Source organism: Heptranchias perlo, chromosome 24 (assembly GCF_035084215.1).
Source record: "Heptranchias perlo isolate sHepPer1 chromosome 24, sHepPer1.hap1, whole genome shotgun sequence".
Lineage (NCBI taxonomy): Eukaryota > Metazoa > Chordata > Chondrichthyes > Hexanchiformes > Hexanchidae > Heptranchias > Heptranchias perlo.
Genome location: NC_090348.1, coordinates 26977200 through 26997840, shown reverse-complemented (window position 1 = coordinate 26997840; position 20641 = coordinate 26977200). Strand labels below are relative to the sequence as shown.

The 20641-nt window shown below is 40.1% G+C and overlaps 1 protein-coding gene across 3 annotated transcripts in view; it reads right to left on the bottom strand.

Moving 5' to 3' along the window:
* The window catches only part of LOC137341637 (voltage-dependent calcium channel subunit alpha-2/delta-1), a 588942-nt gene that overhangs the window by 186486 nt on the left and 381815 nt on the right, over positions 1-20641 (bottom strand). For all 3 annotated transcript variants that reach the window (XM_068004938.1, XM_068004940.1, XM_068004939.1), the window contains 2 exons: positions 12330-12380; positions 12131-12230 (listed from right to left, as the gene is read on the bottom strand). In XM_068004938.1, coding sequence (XP_067861039.1) covers positions 12131-12230; positions 12330-12380 — 151 coding nt within the window. The remainder of the gene's footprint in view (positions 1-12130; positions 12231-12329; positions 12381-20641) is intronic.

Below are 20641 nucleotides of genomic sequence, written 5' to 3'. Positions count from 1 at the left end.
GCTAAATGTCAGTTGTGCTAATTTAGGGAACTTTATCCTTAGAAAGTCACATTTTTCCCTTTGGTCTTTTATATTAACTATAACTATTTGCAATTAGGTTTTCAATTACATTCTCTTTCCCAAGAATTAAGATCTACTGCTTAATTAGTCAGGATGTTAGTTTTCATCTAAACACAAGAACCAATAGTCAAAACTTTCTCCATGTCCGGTTCCATTCAGCATTTTGGTCCATGGATATAAAGTGAAACCCAATTATAAGTGAAACTCTTTTTACATTAAAAAAAATCCAAAACCCACACACACCAAAATAAAAATACATAAAAAGGTGACAATTCAGCTTAATCCTCGTTCAAAAATGTTCAAGTTTTACACTAGATATTCTCTCTGATTCAACACCACCAGTCGCTCCTGTAAATAGACCTCAGGTCATCCATAACCCAGAGAACACCTTTACTGCTCAATATCTGGTTAAAAAATAGCGTGGCCTGGGGATTGTAACATAGGACCCTTGTTGCATATACCAGTTACTGTAATCTTACTTGTGCCACGTGTGTCCTTGTCTCTTTAATGAGGGTGGACTTAAAAGCACTCCAGTGAGGTGAGGCATGACTGTAAACCAAGAAACTGCTTTACTATACAGAAAATACATGGAAAACAGTTTTCACAATAAGGTATGAGTTTCCTACCACTCCTCATTCCATGAAAACAACAGAAATACAATTGTTCCACTATTCTAGACAAAAACTCACTTTCAAACTAGCTAATGTCAAGCCAACTGGTACTATGTTTAAGTTACGAGATGTAAGCATTCACACACTCTAGTCCGGTGTGTTTGACTGACCCAGAAAGACTCCGTCTCGTCTTAAGCCTGTGTTTACAAAAGCCTTTTCTGATTTAATTAATTCACCATGGGATTTCCATTGCCACTGCGTACTCAGTGTTTTGTCAACTAATACACCCAGATCCTTATCCCTAATCTATTTTGTTTTATAATTATATTTATTATTTTTTAACACTGCTCTGTGTTACCTCAAAATTAAAGCCAGACTACTGTTAACTTGGCCAGTTTATATCTCCAAATTTTGTATTTTACTTGGAATATCCTGCTATCCGACATAGCTTGGAAAGATATACAAGCTTAGACATTCCTACTTACAGCACAGTCATCAAAAACAGCAGACATTACAGGGCCAATCATTATGGTCACAGTTGTCCAGTTAGAAATACACCATATACCCTCTATTGCCGCCTACCAGCCAATTCATAATCCAAATTCACAGATTCTTCCATGTCCTTTTATAAAACTCGAGGGATGTATTAAACTTTTTGAAAATACATAGTGGGCTGGAAATTGCTCTGAGCGGTGAACGAACAGCGCTCGCTGCTCCATAGATTTATTCTCACCCACAAACTTACTGCAGGAACTTCCTCTAATGCGAACCTGAAAAGAGTCCAGCGTTAACTCCCGCGAACCTAGGACCTATGGAGCTGACGAGAGGATCGCTCTCTCCCTTCGACCAATCAGATTGCAGCATCGTAGACAAGCCGCAAAGAGTCAAAACCTTGAAGTGAAAGTTACAGCAGTAAAACCAATTGTAAAAACAGATGGAGATAGCGAAATAAAGAGAGGGAAAGAAACATTGAATTAAAGGACAGAGATAAAAGAGACAGAAAAAAAAAGTAAAAAAAAATATTTTTTTAAATGTCCAACAATTATTAAAATAGCAATGAATGAGACTCCACGTTTTAAAAAATTAATTCTCAGTGCCAGAGGTGTTGTTTGGCAGTCATTAAGACTTATCACGCTGTTAAAACTTAGTTTAGACCTGATGTAACTGAGTCTACCTGTTTTGTGGCCAGATTAGTTAGTTCCAAGCTGGGCAGGAGAGCAAGTTGGCGCTGGTCCACTGATTGCAGCTGCGAGGTTCCTTTAATATGAAGCTGTCAGATCGCCAGCAAACCAGGAAGAGCAAGTTCCGGATTTCAGCTTTGACTGTGCATGTGCTGTCACCAGAACTTGCGCTTTGATTTTGCTCTTAATAATGGTGAGCGCTGTTAGGCTCACCGTTAATTTAAGGGCAATTTCCGGCCCAATATAAAATCACAATATCTACCAACTCTCCCTAATCCTCAAAGAATGGCAACACCAGTGTGACTTACAAGTCATTTTCGGATCAATGCCTTGTGCCGTTTGTTATCTGTGCTCGAGTTGCTTCCTTTATGGTAGATTATCACTGTTGATGTCAAGCTATCAGTATGTCATTTGTAGTATCAGTGCTTTTGACTTTTTTTTAAAGACAGGAAAAATATTTGCTATTTAGTCTTCAGATTCTATGTCTGCACTCAACAAGCCACAACAATCTGCTACAAATTGCTGATGGGAACAAGGAGACAGGAGAACAAAGGTGAGTAAAAAGAACCTACCTGTTTCTCCTGTTCTAGGGCAAAAGGAGGCTTTTGAGATGAAACAAATTTCACATAAATCACACTGGTACCAATGTACTTACAGATAGGCAGGAGAGGGTAAACAAAAAATCCACAAAAGAAAGGAAATTAATAACATTAATAGCAGAAGAATCAAATTTTTAAAAAGGATAGGCTTAGTTTTTATGTAAGTTCACAATGCACCAGAATTGAAGTCCTGGAGTTTGAGATTTATGCAATTAGTGAGAAAATAAAAAAGGATCAACCTTAAAAAAAAGGAACACGGTCATTATCTGTTGAGAAGGGGGAATTAAAGATAATTGAAATATTAAAAGCAATGCTCAATTATTTTTTTTTTTAGAAGAGGTAAAGGAAGGAACTTGGTGTTTCTTAATGGAAGAGCAAGTCATGTGAGAAGTCTATGATCAAATAATCCTACATGGGGGTAGATTTTGACTTTGTGTGATGGTGTAAAACTGGTGAGAATGAGTCGGCAGCTCGTTTTATATCTCTCCTGATTTTTATTTCCATTGACTTCAATTCCTACATTACAACAGTGACGACACTTCATAAGTACTTTATTTATTGTAAAACGCTTTGGGATGTCCTGAGGTCGTGAAAGGCACTATAGAAAAGCAAGTCTTTCCATCTTTCTTTTTTTAAAATCACAATACTAAAGCTACTCCCAATAGCCAAGTAGTTTTGTTAGAGTAATTTTAGTGTTTTTGACTTAGCATGAGAAAGCTGAACATTTAAAATCTCACTGGATCAAGAAGGCAATTATTGCCTTGGATGCTGGCAGTCTCAAAGTTTTAATGTATTTAATTTTGTCTTGCTTTTAATCTTGCTAAAACATTTAATATCTAACCAAATACCATTTTAATCATTGCTTCTTCAGTGCTCCAAAGATCAATATAGGTTCAACCAGTAAAAGACAAATTTAGGACTGATGTCAAACAGTTCTTCACACAAATACTGACCAATATATAGAATGGACTTCCAGGTACGGTGATGGAGGCAAAATGCTGGAATCATTTAAGAAACAATTGTATGCTGTGACAGGGGTGTTGTAGGAGGTTTCTGGGTGCAGGTGAATAGATGAGACAAATGGTCTTCCTCATCTGTATTTATCATGTGCTTTGACATTTACTGCTAATTAATAGATCAAGTAAAATCTTTTCTCAGATTACAGTCTCACCAGAACCTTGCATCAGCTCCATGAACTAACCCCCTTATTTGACAACCTGTTATGGTGAAATTGTTGCCTTTTTAAGCGAAAACATGCACATGAAAATTGCACCCTATTAAATTCAAATTCATAATCCAGCAATCTCATTAGATCAATAGAACTTAGTATTGTGAAACATCAAAATTCTCTTCACACTGAGTAAATCTCTTAATTATACCTGTTCATTAGGATTATTTTCTCAAGTGCTTTAGATTTACATTAACATTTTGAAAACATGATTTCCTGCGGCTTTAAGCTGCCTTGATTAACAAGTACTGTTTACCCTGTAAATATTGGTATCACTTTGCCCTGACTGTCTCTGTTGCCTATCTCATCCTTGATATGCTGCTGGGTCAGTGATTTGCTGATACATTAATATTCTGTACTGATAAACAACATTTCATAAAAGTTCTAACACAGCTTAGAAATGAATTGTGAATGTTCTGCTCATCGTGTGAAATGGAATCGTTTTTCACTTTTGTCATCCAGTGTCAGCATCAAGTACTTCCATGTGAGGTATAGCAAAGATGAGGTAAAAAATTAGACTGCCTCTTCTTTACCCCAATAACCTGCTTTAACCACAATCTCAGAAGAGCACCCTGAGCTGAGTCAGGGTAACATTTCTATTTTCAATACCAGTTACTTTTGTACTATTTAAATTAAACTGCAAGTTTAGTGCTGAGTAGTGCCATTAAGAACTGAATTCAGATTAACCAACTACTTTTACTAAGAGCCCTTAGTTGTGGCCACACCCATGCAAGCAACTGGTGATTATTGCATCATACTCCTGAGTTGAACCTTGTCGAAGGTGGGACAGGCTTTCAGGGATCAGGAGGTGAGCCACTTGTCACAGATTACGCAGCCTTTATAGCCATGGTGTTGATATGGCAGGCACAGTTACACTTCTAGTCAATGGTGACCCTCAAGATCTTGACAGTTCAGGATTTAGTGCTTGTGATGCCATTGAAATTCAGGGGAGATGGCTGGGTTTTTTGGGTTCAAAATAGTCATTACTTGGCACTTACGTTATGTGTCACATGTCAACTCAAACCTGGATATCATCCAGGTCCTGCTGTAGACTGGCATGGGCTGCTTCATTAAAGGAGGTGTGAATGGAGCTGAACATTGTGGAATTATAAACAAACAGCCCCAATCCTGACCTAAATATGAAGGAAAGGCCTTTAATGAAGCAGCTGTAGATGTTTGGATCAAGGATGCTTCCCTTAAGATTTTTCAGTAAGTTATGGGTTACCTAGACAAAACTACATTTCTGGTACAGGCTTCATGCTGGTGATGGCTCGACTGTCAACTTAGCAGTAAATTTGAAATTGTCCACAAATTGCAAAGGTAATATTATACATTAATATTAAATGTGGTACAGCTGAAGGAGAGGCCACCCCTTCCACTTTGATCCTTATATTGATACGAATTTGATGCACATTGGGCAAGTTTTTTATGAAAGCTACAAGCTACAGTGCAGCAGAGACACTTTGTTCACTCGACCTTTGGAAGTGCCTTGATATTGAAAATGGACGATATATGCTGATCATGTCTGTCTATTTTCCCAGATGAAAGATAATGTGAGTTCAGGCCTCTGCAAATAGATGGACAGAAGAAGTAGGGAAAACAAATTTGATAGAAATACTGAAATGTATTGGCCTCACTATCCATCATTTCATGCACTAGTGGGAATGTGGTCATTTACTTGTGTGTCGTTCTGCGATTGAACCACTTTAATGGTATTGAATTGTCTGTTATATATTGAATAGTCCTGCGTCACAGAATGGAAATTGCTAAGACCATTGAAACAATCCTCTGTACAAAATTTGGTGTCAGTGTCATTTTGTCTTCCAGTTAGTTTGCTTGAATATGTTTGACACTAATCTTTAGTAAAAGCTTCTATAAGGAAACAATGCCTACGTTGAGAAAAAAGCTTTCCTTTATCATTTTTTCTTATTAAAGGCAAAGTGTCATTGTGTTGGGGAGTTCACAAGAGGCTGAAGTTCTTGAAATACCAAAAGTTTTGCCAAATGTCTGAGATGTTGGGGAAGTTGTGTGCTGTAGCAGATATAATATTTACTGCAGCATGAAGTATTGGGGTGTTTTTTTAATGTTTTGATTTAGAATTTAATTAGATTGAAAATGTTGACAGGACAGCATGTTTATCACAATCACAGGAGGTATATAGATAGCATTCTGGAACAGGCACATCATTTTACTGACTACATTTCTGCACCAGGTGAAAATGGTAATGTAAACATTATAGAACTAAATGGAGAATTAATGGATGCTTCTTTCAGTAGATATCCCCAATAACAGGTTATTGGGGATATCAAAATAATGAATACCTAGATCTACTCCATAAAATGAACAGTAACTATAATTAAAAAAAAGGGGCTAATGCTCAGGAGTGATTTCAAAGTACTAACCTGCTTTGAAAGGATTCTCATAAATCACAAGTGGAGCTCTGGCTCTTTCCAGTAGCCCTCAGAAACCTGAGATTAGATTACTCGCTTGAAATCACTCCTGGGGATGTTATTTTTTTCTCCAATAATATGTACTGTTCATTTTATGGACTCGTTTTATTGGTTTATACCCATTTTCGTGCTGTCAATGCTGACTCTGATTGCCCACGCACTTGAACACCATTGATGCATGACAGTGTTCTCACTTAAGGATTAATGACTGTGACGTGATTAATGGAGGTTTATCGAGAAATAATTTGTGGTCGATTAGTGGAAAATCCCCTTTGCTAACATTATAAGTCCGATATCATATCGACAACAAATCTTAACATTAAATTCCACAGTGCTGATTATAATGTTACGGTTAGACAAGAACTGAGAACCAATATTTTATAATAGAAATGAAACAATAAAACGACCATTCCTGAAACTGTTACTCATGTACCGTGACTGCAAGTATCATTTTCACAGTAACTACTATGGAGTACAATTTCCAATTTTCTCACAGAGAACGAGATAATATGCAACATATGGCTTAGGCGAGAAATTCCATTAAGCTGGTTAGATCGCAAAACTAGACAGAAATAAATTATCACATTCCCATTGATGTAGCAAAGCCAGAACACATCAGTCACCTTATCTCATTAGAGCTCTAAAAATCTGCCAATAACCTCATTTCATTCTGAGCTTACAGCGTTCGTACCACTAAATCCCTCGAGCCTCTTTTTGAAGCTGAAGCTGCAGACTAAATCCGATGTCATTATTTCTAACCACCACAGCTAAACCCAACTGAACTGTTTGATTAACCCTCAAACTCTTCAGCTTGCCTTGCCATGTCCATAAAGGCATCTCTGGACATCTATGCATTGAGCTAATTCTGGACAATATGCTGGTATTTCTGTAAGTGTGTTACAGGAAACAATAATCCAAAAAAGATGTGCTGTTTATGCATGCTGAACTATTAAATTGCTACCTGTATATATTTTTTTTCTCCTAAATTACTTGACAATTTTGCCACAACTAACCAGACACGATGATAGCCAGGTGACCTATTGCTGCGTCACTGTTAACATTACTCTGTGACCACCTGCAAAAGATGTCACACAACTGTGGCCAGGTACAACTTACTCTTGATTTTCGGTGAGGAATTGTTGAGCTGCAACCTATTGATGGCACTAATTTGATCACCTTGCTCAGAGGTACAAGTGCAGGAAAAGAAAAAATGTCACACTGCTGCTTTCCTATTAGGGTTAAGTGCAAAGTTGGGGCAAAATAAAGAAAGGTATATTCTCCATATCTTCCGTCTTATACCTGACCTGTTGTTGCTATCGCTCAGTACAAAAAGTAGAAACATGCTTCACTTGCCAGCACTGGTGTCCTCACTTTGGGAGCACATATTCAGAGTTTATTTGTTTAAGCAGCTGAGAAAAATCCAAAAAATACATATTTCACAATAACATGAGCAAATTTACCCATTTAAATTAACTTTTCTGTCTTTAATGACTTCCTTAAAGTTTTAATTCAAGCCTCAACCTGTCTTAAAAGCCTGCATTTTGAATGGAAATTTTTATCCCAGAATTTTTGTAAAGATTCCATTCACATCTGTGCATTTGCAAACTATTCCAGCACACAATTTGTGCATTCAGCTCCATTAATTTCATGTTAAGGGGCCCACACTTCTGTTCATTTATTAATTCACTGCTGTTCACTTCTTCATTAATTTATATCTTCATTATTGTCTGCTGCTCCAATAATTAACTAATGCTCCCCTGCTCCATTAATTTATTGAGTTGTTGGTGTACTGCTGATCTATGAATTTATTAAATCACTGCGGCCTACTTCTCAATTAATTTTCTGGCACCTGTTGTTTTATTAATTGATTAACTGGTGTTCACTCCATTAATTTTTAAATTCACTGCTACAACTACTGTTGTATTAATTTATTAATTTGCTGGTGCCCGCTTGTCTATGAATTTACTGATTGAATGAAGGTCAATGCTCTATTAATTTGTTAATTCATTGGTATCTGCTTAGTGTCATTCTTGGCTTAGCAGGAGCACCCTCGCCTATGAAGGTTGTGGGTTCAAGTCCCACTTAAGAGTCTCGAGCACATAATCTTGGCTGACACGTCAGTGTAGTATTGAGGGGGTGCTGAGCTGTCAGAGGTGCTGTCTTTCAGATGAAGCGTTAAACCGAGGTCATGTCTGTCCTCTCAGCTGGAAATATAAGATTCCATGGCACTTTCGGAAGAAGAGCTGGAGATTTCTCCTGATATCCTGGCCAACATTTATCCCTCAGCCAGCACTACCAAAAACAGTTTACCTGGTCATTTATTCCATTGTTGTTTGTGTGACTTTACTGTGTTCAAATTGGCTGCTGCATTTCTCTAAATTATAGAATCATAGAAGGTTACAGCACAAAAGGAGGCCATTCGGCCCATCGAGTTCGCGCCGGCTCTATGCAAGATCAATCCAGCTTGTCCCACTGCCCTGCCCTACCCCCGTAGCACTGCACATTTTTTCATTTCAAGTACTTATCCAGTTCCCTTTTGAAGGCAATGATTGAATCTGCCTCCACCACCCCCTCGGGCAGTGCATTCCAGATTCTAACCACTCGCTGTGTAAAAACGTTTTTCCTCATCTCACCTTTGGTTCTTTTGCCAATCACCTTAAATCTATGTCCTCTGGTTCTTGTCCCTTCTGCCACTGGAAACAGTTTCTCTCTCTCTATTCTGTCTAGATCCTTCATGATTCTGAATACCTCCGTCAAATCTCCTCTCAACCTTCTCTGTTCTGAGGAGAACAATCCCAGCTTCTCCAGTCTATCCACGTAATTTAAGTCCCTCATCCCTGGAATCATTCTAGTAAATCTCCTCTGCACCCTCTCTAAGACCTTCACATCCTTCCTAAAGTGCAGCGCCCAAAACTGGACACAATACTCCAATTGTGGCTGAACCAGTGTTTTATAAAAGTTCATCATGACTTCTTTGCTTTTGTACTCTATGCCTCTTTTTATAAAGCCCAGGACCCCGTATGCTTTTTTAACTGCTTTCTCAACCTGCCCTGCCACCTTTAACGATTTGTGCACATATACCCCCAGAACCCTCTGTGCAGTGACTTTACTTCAGAAGTATTTCGTTGGCTGTGAAGCTCTTTGGGATGTCCTGAGGACGTGAAAAATGTTATACAAATGTAAATTCTTTTTTTCTAGCTGTGCCATAATGTCCATCAGTAACCTTTGATTGTTGTTAGTGAAGCATATAGCTTGTGTTGGTTTCTGTAGGTTAATTTTTCCTGTTGCAATTTTACAGTGTCAAAAAAGCCAATAACATATCCTGTTGTCAATTAAGTTCTCCAATCTATCTGTTAATTTTAAATTTCCATGTTATTTTAGCAGCAACTTATATTGGCCATTGTTTTAGGGTCTATGTCATCACATTGTTTAGGAACATCAAGATAAGATGTTTGAACAAGTCTTGACTGTCCACATGCAATAAATATATTATATACATACCATCATGCCCAATGGAACACACTATCTGTGCTCTGGGAGTATTGACAACTATCAGCATTCTCACCAAATTGTTATACAGATTAGTGCCTCCAACGAGCTATATTAACACATTACATCTATTTATCATGTTTTTAGCTGTCACAAAAAATAGAGCAGCTATAGCCAAATTGAATGTCACTAGATTTTGTACAAATCTACTAAGAATTCTTAGGCTCGTTGGAGACACTAATCTGTATAACAATTTGGTGAGAACGCTAATAGTTGTCAATACTCCCAGAGCACAAATAGTGTGTTCCATTGGGCATGATGGTATGTATATAATATATTTATTGCATGTGGACAGTCAAGATGAAAATAGCTAATTATTTTTTTCATCTTTCAATAATACCTAAAAGTCCCTGATGAATCAAATCAAACGTAGTTCACAAATGGTTATGTGCTGGAAATTTAAATAAGTCCTACTAATGAAGTTTCAACCTATGACCCATTACCTGCAGTGCAAAGAACACCACGAACTATAATGGAAATGGACAATATGGACACATATACCACTGCACCACCAAGGAGTTTGGAAACTAAATTTACTCCAAACTGCCAGGAAATCAAATAGCCACAGATAACCCAGAGCACCACAGAATCGATGACCTTAAGCATTGCGTTCTACAGAACAACAGGCACCTTCCTGAAACTGATATTGCAGAAAGATAAACACCTAGGACACCATCTGAACAGTATGGACAGATACCATACTAGAACACCACAAAATCTGATTAAACAGGCACACACAAAAAAAATAAAGTGCTATTTTAATTTTAAAAAAACACACATCTGTCACTTCCTTTTAGCTAGGCCCAAAGACAAAAAGTATTAACCATTTTTTGGTGCACATCTGCCAAAACTGGATCTTGCATGCACAGAAAGACAAGTTGTTGCCTAACTGTCTCACTGCACATGTGTAGCATGATTTTCTTAAAGAGGAAGAACATTTGGGGGTAATTTTAATCTAACCAGCCATGGAAAGTAAAATCAAGCGGGGTGTAAAACAGGCAGCCGATCCGATCACATCAGTTTCCCGCGGGGTGGGTTAGATTAAAATTGCCTCCTTGGAGTCAACTGTCAGAATTCAGGCAAAATTTAGATTTTTTTTTGACATATCCAACTGTTTTGCCCAGTTTGGATTCAATTGGATTGAGAAAACACTCGATGGGCTGGATTTTGCTCTGAAAGTTACAGCGAGGCTAACAGGGCTCACTGTTATTTCAGTGCATCTGGTACCACAACTTCCGGCGACCGCACATGCGCAGTTAAACGCGGAGATCTGGAAGTTCCACTACCAGATGCCCTGCTCCTCCATAAGTTTCGTGAGAACTGCATCTCTCCGGCTGACTCACCGTTCAAATGAATGCAATAGCGTGAAGTTCCTCTACTGCCCTGATGGAAACGAAGTAATCTCACTCAAACAAGCTACGTCAAGTTGTTTTTTTTTAAGTCTCAGCAAACTTTTAGGTTAGCTAATAACAGATACTTGAAGGAAATTTAGTAAAATTATTAAACAAAAAATTCTATTATAGAAATAACATTGAAACAATCGTCTTAAACAATGGCATGGAATTAAAGGAATATACTCCAAAGAAGGCTCTTATTTGTAAACCTTACGTGTGTTATATACGGGTTTGAAACGTAGAAAAGGCTATCCCACCTACGATGGTAACGACGACCACCATCATCATCTTCAGTGTAATGAATGATGTGGGAATGCTGGATGTTAGGCCTACAAAGTCACCCAAACCATTGCTGAGTCAAATCCTGATTGGCACTAAAATTGGATTATGACACTAGGCTTCTCTCCCAGCAGCCAAACTCTTGACATTATTCATGAGACCCATATCATTTTATTGCATTGGAACACTCAGGAGCACACAAACAATACAATGATATGGTCCAATCCAGTCTCAGATATCTCAAAGCCTTTACTTCAAAAACACAATGTTTTATTTAATCAAGATTGTCAAGCTGTGCTCGGAGCTGATTCTCACGCTGGATACAATTAAGATCTCCCACAGAGCGCTGTTTGACATCAGCTAATGACACACAGCTCTCATTCTGCATTGACATCCATACTCAATTTAAAACCTAAGTATAGAAAGATTTTTTTTTAAACTTTTATCGCATCAAACATGCTCCTTCCAGTGTCTGTTTGTAATCTATTCTCGTCGATTCCACCTTTTGTTGAATAGCTGTGTGACAACTGAACTAGCTCTCGGGATACTCTAGGGGTAATTGTGCACTCACAGCAGGGAGCCACACCAGCAGGGAGCACGCATTGGAGAATCAGGGCTACAATTTTGTATCTCTGACTCACAATCCCTTCGAGTGCGGCTTCCACGCTGGGAGCACGGGACTACGGAATTGCATTTGTATCTGTTCAATGCAGTGCCACTGACCACAAACACTGCTGCAGGTCATCACATGGACAATGACACAATGTTATAATACTCACAGAAACCACATTCACATAGTCGTCATCAGAAAGTGTTTCCAGCATCTCAGAGACTGATGTCCGAATTAGTTTCAATGTTAGTCCACTAACACTTCCGCTCCTTTTTTTTGGAAAAGAAAGCAAGGAAATGGTAAAACATTTTAATCTCTACAGAGTAAATAACAGTTTCAATATTTTGTAGCGTTTGTACAGTACTTACACATCTACAAGAATGAGCATGTCCTTGGGTGAAGCAGCTCCCTGAATGTACCTGAGAGAGTAGAACAAATCAGTGATGCACCACTAACATTACAATGTGAGACACTGCATAGATATATCTATTTAAATATAGCTGCTGCACTCTTTGGAGATATTATTTTGTTCTTAAACAATTTACTCACAAACGTAATCATCTGCCAAGTTTTCTGGACCATGCAGTACGGAAACATAACTGGTACTATTACAGTGGAAGCCAAAGCCTGGCTTTTTAATCATCAAGGTGACACCAAGGATGCCATTATTTTACCTATCTGCAATGTACTGTGGGTAACGTGACATCCCCATGGATAACTTTCACTCTATAACTTTCTATCGGACTCTAGCTCATGGGTAAAGCAGAGATAAAAGTAAATAAAAAGGTAGAAATTGAAAAGTTAAATGCCCGCAATAAAAACAGAAAATAGGAAATACAGGATGTCCTAAAGTGCTTTACAGCCAGTGAATCACTTTTGAAGTATAGTCAATATAGTTATGTGGGCAGGTGCAGCAGCTAATTTGCACGCACAAGGTCCCACAAACAGAAGTAAGATAAATAGCCAGTTAATCTGATTTTGGTCGTATTGCTTGATAGATAAATATTGGCCAGGCCACTGGGTGAACTCCCCTGCTCTTACTTGAATAGTGCAGGGATCTTTCATGGCCACCTAAGCAGGCAGGTGGCAATGCAGCACTCCCTCAGTACTGCACTAAGTGTTAGCCTAAATAACGTACTCACAATTTGTAGTGAGCTTCAATCCATGACCTTCTGACGTAGAGATGAGAGTGCTATCACTAAGCCAAGCTGACTTTGTCACAACTGTATTCTGATGAAGGGTCTCTAGCTGGAACATTAATCTTTCTTTTCTCTTTTCAGATTTTGATGGACCAGCTGCACAGTTCCAGAATTTCCCCATCGTTTACTTGCTTATTAAGTCAATTTTTTATTTACAGAAAATGAAATAACACCATGACTTAGTACGAATTAACTATTATCATGTTTTCTTAGTCAGAATATGCTGTGGGAAGAAGGACTGTGTTCCTCTTCCTTGTTCTGAAATAATTCAATGTCGCAAAGATTTTCTTTACAATATGGCCATATTTCCCAGAGAATGTTGCTTATCGACTACTCAAGGTTATTAATTTTACAACAGCATAGATTTCCCCTTTATAAGGGTTACTTTAAAATAAAGCTTTGAATGTTGCTGAAGAAGTACAGGCTGGCTTTTGTAAGTGCTTATCCCCAGACTTAGCGGAAAATGGCGACTTAATTGGTAGTTTACTTACCCGTCTGTGAACCACCAACATGTATAAAGACCAAGAACAATCACCCGAGAAAAAATTTAACACAGCGCTAACAGTCATACTAAGGCAGAAATCCAACTCCAACACTTGCACATAACTCATTCTGAACACACCAAAGTCAAAGACCTTTCATCAGAACCAGGAGATGTTACAGAGGAACAGCTTATAAGGGAAAAGGGGACAGAGAGAAAAAGAAGGAATGGTCTGTGATTAGATGGAGGACAAGAGGTAATTTTGTAAGACAAAAGGAGGTAATAATGTGAGAAATTAGAGAACTAAGAGATGGTTACAACAGAATAACAGAGGGGAAGGGAAACATTAAAAATTTGGCAAAGTAGAGAAGGCTCTAGTGGCCCAGGAGTAGGATGGGGGAGACTAAATGTAAATTGGGTGATCGCTTTGCTGAATGCCTCTGTTCCATGCACAAGTGTAACCCTGAGCTTCCGGTCACTTGCCACTTTAATTCTCTGTCCAACTCTGACCTCTCTGTCCTTGGCCTCCTATATTGTTTCAAAGAAGCTCATTGTAAGCTCGAGGAACAGCACCTCATCTTTCAACTCCTTCCAAGATGTTCATCTGTAACATCTCCTGGTTCTGACAAAAGGTCATCGACCTGAAACATTAACCCTACCTTCCTCTCTCCATAGATGCTGCCCGACCTGCTGTGCGTTTCCAGCAATTACTGCTGTTATTTCAGATTTCCATCAATTGCAGTATTTTGCTTTCTGTTAAATTTGCCTTTCTCCAGTTTGAATCGGTGTTCCCCTGTCCTACTTCCAGGGCCTACTTCAGCAACTAAGCAGGTGCAGCACTAAGCAGCGCTGTTGTATGTTCTACTGTTCATTTTATATCTACTGAGCAAGCATGTATTTATCGTATCTGCTGATGGTCCACTGCAGACAGCCGCTGTAAGACAGACAATTTGTGCTTTCTGCCTGTCGAGCATGGGCTAAGTTGTTGGATTCAGAGCTTGAACAATCAGTCTTGAGCTGGAAGCAGATGTTATTATGGATTTAACAGTCCAGCTTACTGCAACTAGCACAACAAGATAAACGAGGAACACCTCTGTAATTTCTGTTATGTGCCATCCATTGGACGCAAGGGGAGCGCATTGCAAAATCTTGCCGAGTCTGGCTCTTTGTGCCTGGTCATGCTGAAGTCGCATTGAATAAGCAGACTGATTCACCATCTACACCTGCACCACCAATGGGAAACTTCTACTTGAAGACATAGACGTCAATGCTCTTATTACCAAAGTTAATATCTCTGACACACACAAATGAGGTTCATGTGTTGGAAAAGTTGATTGTACCATTAATATTAAGGCATTTGAACTAATGTTAGTTTTTAATAGACTTGTTTTAAATTAAGAATTGTAATGGAAGGGCTGATGTAGGACACTAAGTAGGAGGGAAAACCAGCTAACAACAACTTGCAATTATATGGCATGTTTAATGCAAAAAATGTCCCGAGGTGTTTCACTGATAGGCCAATAGAAAATAGTGACGGATTCAGGGAGTGAATTCGAGAGAATAGGATCCAGGTGGTTGAAGGCTGAATCACCAATGGTGGGGCAAAGGGAGAGGGAGATGCACAAGACGCTAGGGTCAGAGGAACAGAGATTTCAGGGAGACATAGAGCTAGAGGATATTACAGAGGTACAGTGGGATGAGGTCATGGAGGTATTTAAAGATAAGGATTTTAAACTTGAGGAATTAGGGGATGTGAAGTCAATGTAGCTAAGTGATGGGTGATGAGGAAGCAGAGTTAGTATGGGACAGGATAGATGAAGTAGAATTTGGGGCAAGTTGGGAGCTTATAGGGGATATGAGGCCAATGAGGTGTGGATTGTTGAGTCTAGAGGTGACAAAGACACGGAAAAGGGTTTCATCAGTGGAGGGGCTGAGGCGGGCAATGTTGTAGATATTAGTGTTGAAAGTAAAAAGTCTATGTGATGGAGGGAATATCTGGTCTGAAGCTCAGTTCCGGGTTGAACAGGATACGAAAGTTTGGAACATTCTGCTTCAACTTGAGTGTGTGACCAGGAAGGGAGATAGAATCAATGGCAAGGGTGCACAGGCTGGGATAGGGGCCAAATATAATGGGGTTCAGTTTTCCTGATGTTGAGCTGAAGGAGGTTTACGCTCATCCAAGACTGGATATACCAGGCAAACAGTTCAACAGTACATAGGCATTGGAGGGGTCGAAAGAGCTAGTGGAGAGCTAGAGCTGGTTGTTTTCGGTGTACATATGGGAGCTGACTCTGTGTCTGCAGATGATGTGACCAAGTAGCAGCACGTGTGAGAAAGAGGGGGACAAGGACAGATCCTTGGGTGACGGGTGATGGTGGCAAGAGAAGCTATTGCATCATCAAAATTAATGCCTCAATGACCTCAAACTTGGGTTTTAAAAGTCTGTAGATTATAGAGAGGAGAATAGTTTTGAAGTGCTGAGAAAGAATAAGGGATGATTTGATGAGCTTTGATTTTAACACAAGAATTTATAAAGGAGGAAGGAGTGCATAGAATGGAGCTTAGGAGCAACAAAAGAGGAAAGTTTAGAGCAGCAACAATCATGGCAATATTTTTAAAACAGACAAGAAAAGTGACAATAAAAAGATTTGAAAGCCAGAAATGAGAGACGGATAGCCTAGGTGGGAAGGTTTGTTATCAAGCCTCTCGTCTAGGTGTGCGTGAGGCATGTTTGTCAGCTAATGCTTTGAATTCTAATGTGGTAAGGTATACCAGAGATTGGTCCCAATTTAACTAAATCTAGGAAGCCAGATTGACTAAGTTGACAACAAACAGTCAATATTGAAGAGACATTATGAGAGGGGCAAATCAATACCTTTTTTAAGAAAAATATGTTGCAAGGGTTAGAAGATCCAATATTATTAAACAAATATAAAATCCTCAAAACATTGTAATTGAAATTGTGCCACTTTGTTTAAAAATGCTCAGATTCTGTGGGGACAAATTATCAGCATTATTTTTGAGCACTTGGTGAATTCGCTCATGTAAAATTGCTACATTAACAAAGTCCTTAATCTGTTCAAGCTGGTCAATCGCTTTTAAAAAAAAGTGCACATAGGAATTCTACAGTAGCACATTAACCAAGTCATTTTTTAAAAAAAGTGATGAAGGTAATTTCTACCCCTTAGAAGTCTAATCAGATATAGCTCACAATTATTTGGGTGTTTTGCATTGCCAGCCTGATTTTCCTTAATGAGATAAAAATGCTGCAAAGCACAAAGGAAGCTTTCCATTCAATGGCTCAAAGCAAAGTATATCAATAAAAATTAAAGCCACCCCATTTAATTGTAGTCTATCAAGGAATGAGGAATCAAAGAATGTTTTAAAGCTTCCACCAAACGATCAGATCGCATTGTTGAAAAATTTCCAAAACAGCCCACTGAAAAGGTTACAGTGGATTGTGTTACTGTAGTCACCTTAGACAGCACAGTAAATGGTTTCTTTCCAATTATGAATTAATGGCTTTCAAGCCACCAATTCCTGAATGGAAATGACTGCTCTGACAACAATATCACAAAAAGAAAAACAATTGGAAAGGGGTGAGGTGGGGGGAGATAAACCAAAGGAATGCAACTGCCCCTCAAAAAAATGAATTAAGAAAAGCTCAAATGTCATTCCGATGAACAGAATTTAAGCCATCCACAATACCATCGGAATAAACACTCCTAGTGTCAGCTTGGCTCCATTGGTAGTATTCTCACCTCTGAGCCAGAGGCTTGGGAGTTCAAGCCAAACTCAGAACCCCGATTTTAACCTGGAAGAGGATTCGGGTGGGCACATGGAAGGGGGCGAGCACACGCCAAACAATCCCGACCTTGGCAAAGTGGGGCCCGGGCAATTTTAACTCCCGGGCCTCATCTGCATGCCAGTGGTCAGCTGCCCACCTGAAACGGACGGGTGCAAAGTTCGGATGGTAGGAGGCTGCTGGCTGCTGGCCGGAACCCAAAGGGAGGCTGACCAGCAAGAAGGTAAGTTGCAGGGAGGGGGTGTTCAGGAGGAAAGTTGTGGGGGGGGTGGGGGGTGGTGCTGGGGCAGGGGAGAGCGAACCAACCAAAAAAAAAGCTCTCTGCCTGAGTCTGAGCCCCATTAAGAACTCACTGTAAAATGTCTGCGCAGATAGGGAAGGACAGCTTCCCCCACTGACAATAATGAGAACGAGCAGCATAATCACATATCAACGCTCACATTGCTCCTGAAACTGGATTACAGATTCAGATGCAGTGTAAAGACACCATTTAAAATCCCTGATCTGAAAAGGAATCAACTCAAATAGCACCAAATCCAATTATCTGCAGTGCTACTTAGCAACTTAGTATCCAGAAATTAACACCAAAACCTGACTCTCCCAAACTCCGAAATGTGAATACTCACAATCAGCCCTGAATTCATCTAAAGCACACTGTGAACACAAACATTTTCAGCACCTGAGAATTTCTCGCTGAATGCTGGGCAGACAAGAGCCAAATGTAGAGGTTAAATAGAAAAGCAAAGGGGATTGAGTAACACGTGACGCTAGATGGCCTGACATTTTAGCCTATTGCGTTATATTGCAACTGTAGATTCAGGTTACAAAGAAGCTCCTGCATGAGACAATAGTACAAAAAAACAAGCTCTATTAGGTCAAAATTCTTAACTGGCTACATCTGTGTTGGCATGTCGATATACGATATGCTCATTATTTTCTCCGCAGTGTATCTTAATTTCACATAGTGGAATTCAATATAACATTTGTGCTAAGTGCTACTGGATGTGTTATGTAGCTACAATGATGAAATGCATTCTTAAAGAAACCATCTGTCCTAATTTTATTCAGGATGCTGAAAAACTTAAATACATTTTTAAATCCCTCACTTATCTGGCTTGAGAATGATCGCCTAAATTAGCAACTGAAAATGTTAATTTATTTTTTAATTGCTGAAATTTGAGATGCACACTGAAAAAGTTAATAGATACATTTTTTTTTACATTCCCCACTTCTCTCGCTTGATAATGATCCTCTAAATTAGGAACTGGACATTTTAATTTATTTTTTAATTGCTGAAAACTGAGATGCATGGAGCAAATCACTGATCCATGAATAATTGAGGAATCTTATATTTTCCTGTTTAAATTCCCACTTTGAATCAAGCAGAAAGTAGTGCAGTATTTGTGTATCAAGCCTGGATGAACAAAGCATGCAATCCATTTGCATTTCTGTATCTTTCTGTTTATGATCTGTGTCCTGCCTCTCCCTCTCAAGCTGGGTTTATAGCTATGTTATTTACCTTATCTTGCTCAATATGATCGCACTGCATCCCACTGCACACTCCCTTTATTACATTATTGAAAATGGCAGTGGCTTTATTCACCATCCAAAGCAGGTCAGATGGAGCTGGAGCTGTACCAGCAGGGTGTGAGGACGGAGCCTCAGCTATACCAGCAGGGTGTGAGGACGGAGCCTCAGCTATACCAGCAGGGTGTGAGGACGGAGCCTCAGCTATACCAGCAGGGTGTGAGGACGGAGCTGCAGCTATACCAGCAGGGTGTGAGGACAGAGCTGCAGCTATACCAGCAGGGTGTGAGGACGGAGTTGCAGCTATACCAGCAGGGTGTGAGGACGGAGCTGGAGCAATGCCAGCAGGGTGTGAGGACGGAGCTGGAGCAATACCAACAGGGTGTGAGGACAGAGCTGCAGCTATACAAGCAGTCGTGAGGACGGAGCTGGAGCTATACCAGGAGGGCGTGAGGATGGAGCTGGAGCTATACCAGCAGGGTGTGAGGATGGAGCTGGAGCTATACCAGCAGGGTGTGAGGATGGAGCTGGAGCTATACCAGCAGGGCGTGAGGACGGAGCTGGAGCAATACCAGCAGGGCGTGAGGACGGAGCTGGAGCAATACCATCAGGGCGTGAGGACGGAGCTGGAGCTATACCAGCAGGGTGTGAGGACGGAGCTGGAGCTATACCAGCAGGGTGTGAGGACGGAGCTGGAGCTGTACCAGCAAGACGTGAGGACGGAGCTGGAGCTATACCAGCAGGGCGTGAGGACGGAGCTGGAGCTGTACCAGCAGGGCGTGAGGACGGAGCTGGAGCTGTACCAGCAGGGCGTGAGGACGGAGCTGGAGCTGTACCAGCAGGGCGTGAGGACGGAGCTGGAGCTATACCAGCAGAGTGTGAGGACGGAGCTGGAGCTACACCAGCAGGGCGTGAGGACGGAGCTGGAGCTGTACCAGCAGGGCGTGAGGACGGAGCTGGAGCTACACCAGCAGGGTGTGAGCCAAGGAAATGGTGGGTCCAGGCCCACAACAGTCTGGAAGCAAGAGATAAAAATGAAATGAGCAGAGGCAAAGCAAGCGGAACGGTCCCCCATCTACTCTGAGGCTGTGTTTAGGCACTTTGAGCACATTTGTACATAGAGGCCTCAAAAGAGACACTGAGGGGTACTGAGCTCATGCAATTATGGAGTGCAGGAAATATCAGCAGGGAAGGATAGGATCAACAATTCCAGCCCTGGGAATGGTGCAGAATTTAAAGACCTAAGCTCAAGAGTGAGGACAGGTATTGCAGGGAGTTCCAATGCACAAGGAGTAAGTTGCAGAGTAAGTTTAATGATTTTTTAAGAATGATGTACTTTTACATCGATGATATAATTAATTTTTGGTGTATATAGTGGGGTTGGGCAGGCCTCAAAATGCTCAACAAAAAGAAACTGCAAAAAAAAAATTCAGCCATGTGATTGGTTCTTTAATTGATCCAATCAGGATACTCCACTCTAACCGCTAGGCAATTTGAGCGAAATGAAAATCTTTGGAATTTATAGGTATTAGGAATACCTGGACATTTCACTTACCCCGTGTGCTGCAGATACAAAACTTTACATAGTTTAAGGTGAAGTTCAAGACAGCAACAACTGCCCTCGTATTTCACAAACATAACCCACAAGAAACAAGACAGCCCCTTGGT